Source organism: Vidua chalybeata, chromosome 4 (genome assembly GCF_026979565.1).
Source record: "Vidua chalybeata isolate OUT-0048 chromosome 4, bVidCha1 merged haplotype, whole genome shotgun sequence".
Lineage (NCBI taxonomy): Eukaryota > Metazoa > Chordata > Aves > Passeriformes > Viduidae > Vidua > Vidua chalybeata.
This window is the reverse complement of record NC_071533.1, coordinates 14661565-14669910: the sequence shown is the minus strand read 5'-3', so window position 1 is coordinate 14669910 and position 8346 is coordinate 14661565. Positions and strand designations below refer to the sequence as shown.

Sequence of the window (8346 nt, the reverse complement as noted above, 5' to 3'; positions counted from 1 at the left end):
CCTCTCAGTAAAAGTAAATATTATACAAAATTGTATATACCATGCTAAAACACATCTCGAAGTGCCTACAAAGGGCACTTATGATCAAAATCATAAATATATTTTAAAGCCTCCCTGGGAGGTAATGAGCTTTTATGGCTTACAGAATGTACTCTGTTAATGAAACACACAGTTCCTGCAGAGTGCACTTAGTACAAAGAAAGTTCATCTCGTGAAAGGAAATAAGAGGGTGTACACATTTAGATTTGTGGTGCCTAGTTCTTCCTAAGGTCACAAGTTCCTCCTGGGCATCTTCATTTTTCCTTCTGAGAATGCTGTTGCAGAACAAGATGATGTCTTCTTGAACACTGGTTTGTTCTGCACAGATTTCCTGTTTTTCATTTATCCTGTTCTTCAAATAGCACACCCTGAATAATACACTCAGTCTTTGATAACTCTGACAAATCAGAGTGAACACAAGTCCTCACATCTTGTAAATCAGTGCATATTTGAAGTGCACAGAGTTGCCCACAGTGACTGTGCTGACACTGCCCAGAGGTGTGGTGTTGGCCTAAATCAGCTGTGCCAATTTTGTGATTAATATTCTCCATATGTAGCTGGACTGGCTTGTCCAATAATTTCAGTTTTCAGTAAGATCTCTGAGCAGTTAACCTTCTGAAGGTACTTTTGTTGCAGTTTCTCACTAGTTTTTTGAATACTACAAGTGAACATTTTAAATTAAGTTATTCTGCAGGTACAAGAAATAACCTCAATTAAAAAGCAAGTCTATTTTGTTTAAAACAAGAAAAAAATAAGCTTTAGCACTATATTTGGTGATAAAATCCATAGTAAAGACAGTGAAGCAAGTCACCAAACAGAAGTAGGTACATTACTTATTGCATTACATGCTGCCTCTTGGACAAAACTCAGGCATTGCTGCAGTGTAGGCTGGAGTACTTAGTTAGCTTATGACATTCCTGTAGGGAATTGCTTTTCATTCATAAAATATCTGTCCCAGGTACAAATGCTTCTCAATGCTTTGTAATGATTGCTAATAAATATGTAATACACAATGTTGTGTTTGTCAGGGCGTGCTAATCCCATTTTGTCTGCACAACAAAGATTTTAACAGGCTTTTTAGAACAGTGATTTCAATGCACTTAGCAAGTTACTGGAAAAGACATTTACAGATAAAGAAATACATACTGTACTCTTTGTACAAAAATAAAGCTCTTTCTCCAAAACCCTGCACATGCAAATATTCCATGGAGCTGCATGAGAAGTGCTGACTTATTGGTTGTCCTTCTAGGATTCACATAAAAATGCACTTAATTCATGATAAAGGCATTTGATTAAAACCCCTCATTTGATTAAAACCCCCCATTTGTATTTGTAAAAAAATACAAATGTAGAAACATCAGCAGGTACACTGCAACTGCAGGACATGCTTCAATGTTTTCCCAGTTGCTTTTATCCAAATCTGGAATGGAATTTTACCTGGACTTTGTCTGTTGCAGTTGCAGCAACAGCTTTGCATAGTGCTCACCAATTAGTGATGGAGGGACATCACGAGTAGGTGAGTCAGAGAAATGGGGATAGAAGGTGCAGAAAGAACATAATTTAAACTCAGTACTTTGATGATTACTTGCATATGAGTGGTAGTTCTTTTTTAGAATGTTAATTCTGATGCAGTAATGTGGAAACATCGATGTATGAGGTAGAACATTACACAGAGGAAAAGCAGGTTTTGAAACAGAAAAAGGAAAGGAGAAGAAAAAGATGTTCTAAATCAAAATGACCATCACCAGAAACAAGGAGAGTTGACTTTGTTTCCTGTGCCCTGAGGATCTTCCTTCCTCTTTCTGATGTACATTTTTGAGGAGGTTCACATTTCAGGACAGTGAAAATATGGAGGCAGCAAAGCTTTTTGTATTAGTTTTCCTTTAGGCCGATGACATTGGTAGGAATGGAAATATTTTTAATACTACCTCATTATTTTTGGAGGTAACTAAGCTTGTAATTTTCCATCCTAACACTATGCTGTTTTCCAGTTTCCTCTCTCTACCACATTTCTACTAAGTAGAGAGAAAATGATATGAAAGGTTAATTTTTACTTGAACATTTTATGCTCTTTCCCAAGATCAGTTTCCTCATGTGAGACTAATATCTGTTCGGGGCAAATTAGCAGTTACTGCTCAGATGGAAGAACCCAGAGGTTCAGAATCCTTGCAAGCACAATATGGTGGTATATAATTAAGCTGCCAAAACTAGTTTTAAGTGCTGTGATACTCACTTTCATTTAAAACATTTTTAATGATCTGTCTGGCTATAGTTCCACAGAAATGTTCAGGATTCAGGAGCTGTACAGGAAGGTTTCCACAGAACAAAAAACTTGACAGATTTTTAAAGAAAAAATGGCAAATAACAAACTAAAAATTAATCAGGAGGAGAGAGAATGAATAGTGTGAATGGTACATTAATATGAAGGTAAATGCTGTCCTCTGAGAAACAGCAGTATGCATTACAGCTGTTTCACTCTGACTAATCATCAGTTACTGTATTTATTGGACATTTTGCAGTGGCTGGTTGTACCAACCTGTCATGCCTCTGCTGTATTTATCATGTTAAGCTGGGGCAGTGTAGACGAAATTCCATTTTCTGAAACAGGATTTCCCCTCAGAATCCTGTATCTCCACTTGGAGCGTGTGGGTTATATTTCTCCCGTATTGAATCCCATGGCAAATGTGCCATTAGCTTCAAGATATTAATCACAGACATACCGTATGATTTGTAAATGTTTTTTCCAGTATTGAGAAGGCAGTTAAATGCAGGACATTTTTCCATAGTTAGCTAAGATGCAGTCTAAGAACTTATAAATAAAACTCTGTGTGTGGCATTATTGTGAATACGGAAATCAGCCCAAGCAGATTCCTTTGAGGCTTCAAAGCCCCTGATAATTTTTCTGTTAATTTTCTTTTAAAAGTTGCAGAAATCTCTGCATGAAATTCAATTAAGATCAAAACAAAAATACGAAAGTAACCATCTCATGTATCTCTAGTTCAGCAGAAGGGGGACAGTTAAGTCCCTTACAAGAGCCTGTTTTTCTGAAATTACAGTTTCATTTTTCCTGTAAGGTGGGGCTAGAATCACTTGCAAAATAGCATCCATCTTACAAATACCCATCCAAATAAGACTCCTTAATATTTTGGGAGAAGCTTTCACTTACTACACACAGAGAACACATCATAATAGCACTGGGAAGTATTTACATTTTTCACATCTTAAATATAACATAGTGTCTGCTTTAAAAAATAGATTTTCAGTGGCCTTCAGCTCTGGTGTGTCCTAGATTAGTTCTTGAATAGCTGTAAAAACAACACATTGTTAGTAAGGATGTAAAATAAGGGTATCTGTAATGGTTTGCAAAATGTCAAATAGCACCCAGGAGGAATGAACTCTGCTTACCATTTTCATTAGATTTTCAAAACTCTTCAGAAATTCTTTGGGGGTTTTCTTCTCATAAGATTCACATGTAAATTCACAGTGCTGGAAGATAAAGAGAATCATGGCACCTCTAAACAGCACATCACAATCCTAAATCAAACCTCAAGCTTTCTCACTGAAAAATCAAGAGGGTTGTAATCAATGCCTTTTCTAGCTGGAAAAGCTCTGACACAAGCGCTTTCAAAAGGGAAGGAATTTAGTAATGATGCCTTTCATTCACATTTTTTGCAGTGATCCCTGTCCTTCTGCCAGCACATTGTGTGGTTGCCAAGTACACGTATACGACTTTTTAGGGTCACAGGGAATGCTTCTCCCAAAAGTGCAAAAATTGGGCTTTTTAATTTCCAAAGTAATGAAAAGCAGATTGCTTTTTCTAGCAGATTTGCTGTCTACAATCCCCCATTGCAGGGGGCATCTGCTATAGAAAATAAGGAGCAATGATCACAATTCTGAGCACTGTGAGGAAATCCTACCTCTCCAGAGTCTCTGTAGGTGAATTTGCTCACGATTCTAATGGCTTTGGTGAACGCCTCATTTTCTTGGCTGCTCGCTGGTTGCAATTTCTGGATGCCCTTCTTGAAGCAGGTCACAGCTGTGGATAGGCATCCCTCCTAGGGCAGGAGAAGAAGGAACGGTTTTAAAGCCAATGTTGCAGCACTTTTTCCTGCTCATGTTAGATTGTAGTCCATGTGCAGAAGAAGGTATCCAGGATATTAGCTGAGAATATTCAGCTGTACCTTTTTTTTTTTTTTTAAATTAGTTTTTGATATGCAAGTGATATTGAGGCTTTACTTCAGCTGTTCTTGCATAATTACTTAAGTATTTCCTAACAAAATAAATATCTACTTGGCTATTAATCATGACAGCATTTGAAAGAAAACAATCTTGAAGAGTAGATCAGTTATGTGTAGTAGGTTTTCGCCTACTAAAGCACGAGCATTTTGTTTTTAAAGAATTACAAATATCTCTCAGTGCTATGTGTGGGAATATACTTTTTTTCTTTCTCATTTTGGTGCCCTTTCTAATAATGCCTAGTTAATAATTAGAATTGACATAGAACTGTGTGTTTTCAAATACTTTTAAAATGTTGCTATATGATAGCATCAGAAACAATACAGAAACTATCCCCAAAACTAACCTAACGGTCAACAGAGAAAGAAAAGCAATGTTTACTAAAGCAAATTTAAGTTGCGTTCTGTTTTCCAAAGAAGGATTACACATATTAGAAAGGCTCCAAAGCCATCATTCTTGTTTGCATGCCAACTGCTACCCAAGCTGCGTCTCGTCTGCATTATGAGATGTCACTGGAGTTTGCTGCTTGGGCAAGGACAAGGCAGCCTTCATGGATGTTGCTTATAGCAAATTTTGCTAGCAACATTCTGTGTTGGTCAGATAAAACATTTTGTTTTCCTTAAAAGCCACACATTTATATTTATTTCAAGCATCCTTACTGTAACTGGCCTTGCTTACTGGAAAAAAATACTACTCGTCTTTTAAAGAGATCAATTTTCCAGCTGAAACTGAAAACATTTTTGTTCTCATTCGTGCTTAGCTGAGAAACCAGCATTTCTCATGTGTGCTGCCTTTTCTGTTTTGCTGAGCTGTCACTTACAGCTGAGGCAGCCAACGATCAGGGCACCACAAGGATTGTGGGGCCTGGCGTATTGTCACGGGCTGAGCACTTTGGGGATGAGGCATGAAGGAGCACAGACCACTGGAAATGTCTGAGGGGGGCTAGAAATGTGTAAAATATTGGTATCAGAGGCAGTTGGCAGCAGTACTCTGCATCTGACTCAAACTAGCTTTACAGATGAGCCTGTAGAGCCCTTGCTTCCGGAATTAGCGACCAGAGGGGTGAGATACAGATCCAGGGCACGTCAGCATCGTGTCACTCAGTGACACTTCAGCTGCCGTGCCAGTCACCAGCAGGAGAGCTCGTTTGCCCTCCAGGCTGGAATTACCTGAGCCTTAACACTGCTTTTTCTCTCAGCCTGTTTTCCCTTGAATTGATGTCCTCTAACCTCTCTTTATTCAAGGGAAAGGATACTTCATTGTTGAGGGTACTAGGAAATTGTGTGGGATTGAATTGCGGCTAACAGTCCAGACAAAGGAACCTCAAGGAAGCCAAAACAGATCGGGATAAACCACCTAATTCTAAATGTTATAACAGGTGATTTTCTCATTGAATATTCAAGACCAAATGCAAATCTGGCATGAGCAGGTTATAATAAAAAAAAAAATTCAAATATTTTGATATTTGAAATGTGGTTATGTGAGCAACTTTTTATTAAATTGGGTTTCAATAGCCTGTGATGGCACCTAATCACCTTGAGTGCTGCTTTGTCACACTGTGGTACACTATTTAGTCACCCTGTAGGATGAACAGTTTGTTGATTTGGTTGCTGGTGATAATTACTATTAGCACACTAATGTTTTTTTACATGTTTTACATCAGAAGCTGAACCTGTATCAACTTAATAGCTTCTAAATATGTGAATTTTCTATCTTGTCTAGTATTCAGAGGAGGTAATTAGGACCTCCCAGAATCAGACGGTAAGGCCCTAAGCTGCAAGTGAGCCCTGGGCTGCTGTTGTTTTCCTTCCTGAGGTGAGCATGACTTTTTTTTAAGAAAAAAGACCCAACAACCTCATTAAGCAATTAGTCACTAGTTGTATTTGCTTAGTTTCAGAGGCAGCAGCAAGCACTGGATTAAAATGACAGCTAATAATCTCTTCCTTTTCACTTTGACACCACAAGTTAGAAAGAGTTTTAGTAGAAACCCAGCACTGAGTTTGTGCACTGAAGTTATTTCTAGCAATTCAAAGGAATGCATCTGTTTTGGTCGTGCTTCTGTATATTTTCTGGCAAGTTAAACATGCGCTGAGCTGTAAAGCCTAGGAAGAGGCTAACCAAAACCTGTGTGAAATGAGGTGAGTTTTTTTCCTTTCTTCTTGTAGCTGCTTGCAAGGGAGTTCAGAATCCTGTGTAGATAAATTTTTAAGAATGCCTATAGCTTTTACAGCATAGTAATGCATAATGATGGCTTTTATATTTCAATCAAAATTGTCTGTGCTACAAAATAGGGCTCAAAAATTTAAGACAGCTAATAAGACAAGTATAATATTAGGTAGCCACAGGTAGCACCTCAGTTGCATGTTGCATGTTATCAAAGTAGCATGCATTTACCCTCTTAAGTTTTTAAGATGTGATTTTGCTATGATTAGCATTTAAATTCACAGTACATCCTGCATCCTACCACTTTTGAGGGTGCACAGACTTGATGACTCACTGTTTATAAGAAGATCTTAACCTTGGAAGATGGAAAATATCAGCACTAAATAATGTATAAATACATATCTGTATTAAAAAGGGGTTCACAGGGAGCTGCTCTTGTGTTTTTAACTAGTTATAATCTGAAGAGAATATTTGAAGATGCAGTTTTGTCTTCTGTTGGTAGCACAGTCCTTGCACAAACAGAATCAGAGAGAGCAGTGTGACTGCACATAAGAGGAGGCACTTGTTGACATGGCTTTGCAGTGCCACTTGTCATTTGGCTGCAGTGGTAGGCAAGGGGGGCAGCTCAGCCATGCTGGAGCTCATGGCAGCTGGAGGCACTTCCACTCCAAATACCTGCATCCCCAAAAGCACTGCTGCTTGTCTGGCTCTTGGATGAATCCCTACTCTTAGCACTATTTCTTAATTAAATGGAACATGTGCAATTTGGGATCTGTTGGTGGGTTATGATACACATACAATAGCAAAATAGTAATTGTGATGCCAAAATATAAACACTTCTGCTATTAGATATCCAGAAAAAGGAGCTTTTAGGAAATATTTTCTTATTCAGTCTAGCTTGCATTAAGAGTACTAGGACAGAGATGTGAAGAAGAAGACATTTATATAATTATGACAAAAAAAATTAAAGCAGTCTCACCACAAGGCTTTCTGGTGTATGCAGCAATTCAGCATCCTAAAATAAAACAAATCTAAGTTAGAAAAGTTTTAACATTTGAAAGTGATATCCTTCACAAGATATATGCTATGCAATATATAATGCTTGAAAGGAATTTCAATATTATGACAAATACCATCACTTACCTTATCTTTCACCATACTTTCTAAGTCTCTAATTTTCTTTTGAATCTGTTTGTATTTTAATGTTCTGGGTGAAGATGCAGTCAGCACCATAGTGGAGCAGAAGAGAAGTATGCAGAAAATACTCATCCTCTTCATCCTGATGAGTTCTGTTTTAAAACTTTGCCAGGAGCAAAGTTGTGCTGTTCAAGTGTGACACTCCAGTTTGAGCTGTGATTAGGTAAGCTCTGCACCTACCTATATATTGCTCCCTGCTGGAGATGGAGAGCCCACCCATTTCAGTTTGGAAAGCTTTGTAGAATGGATTAATGAGTAACCCTTTTTTCTTTTCCACTGGCTAGGTGCATGTATGCAAGCTTGTGCGTGGGGGGGCAGGGATTGATGGAGTGAAAGAAAATGTGCCCCATCTGCACATCGGGCAGGAAAAAAGAGAAAAGGGTGAATTCCCATTTTCACTTTGAGTCAAGAAATGAACGTACTAAAAAGTTGGTACTTAGAAACCACAGGCCTAGGTAAACAAAGAGTCTGCATTTTTTCCCGTGTCATACAGCAATGAATCTCTTCAGTCCATCTGCAGCTCTTCTGTACTGTTCTGGACAAATATGACAGGACTTCTTTCAAAATTTAAATTTATTTATCTCACTTTATGGCTCCAAGGAGTGCTTGTCCGCTGTTTCCTCCTGATGTATATGAACTGTGGCTTTTTTAATCTGAGCTTGGATTGTGTTAGAGCTGTGAGTAAAAGCTCATCTAAGTATTTAAACCAGC

General features: G+C 38.1%; 1 protein-coding gene across 1 annotated transcript; it reads right to left on the bottom strand.

Annotated features, from left to right (window-relative positions):
- Positions 1-3329: 3329 nt before the first annotated feature.
- IL21 (interleukin 21) lies at positions 3330-7716 on the bottom strand. The gene is made up of 5 exons (XM_053940567.1): positions 7582-7716; positions 7418-7453; positions 3957-4094; positions 3445-3525; positions 3330-3344 (listed from the first exon to the last, which is right to left on the bottom strand). Exons 1-5 carry the CDS (start codon positions 7714-7716, stop codon positions 3330-3332), a joined length of 405 nt encoding a protein of 134 aa, XP_053796542.1.
- Positions 7717-8346: the final 630 nt, after the last annotated feature.

Excerpts from the sequence above, each read along its gene's own strand:
- IL21 (XM_053940567.1), bottom strand. The coding sequence starts at position 7,716 with ATGAAGAGGATGAGTATTTTCTGCATACTTCTCTTCTGCTCCACTATG. Across the intron at positions 7,454-7,581 it reads AAAGTATGGTGAAAGATAAG|GATGCTGAATTGCTGCATAC; the intron begins GTAAGTGATGGT and ends GTTTTATTTTAG. Across the intron at positions 3,526-3,956 it reads CCTACAGAGACTCTGGAGAG|CACTGTGAATTTACATGTGA; the intron begins GTAGGATTTCCT and ends TTTATCTTCCAG.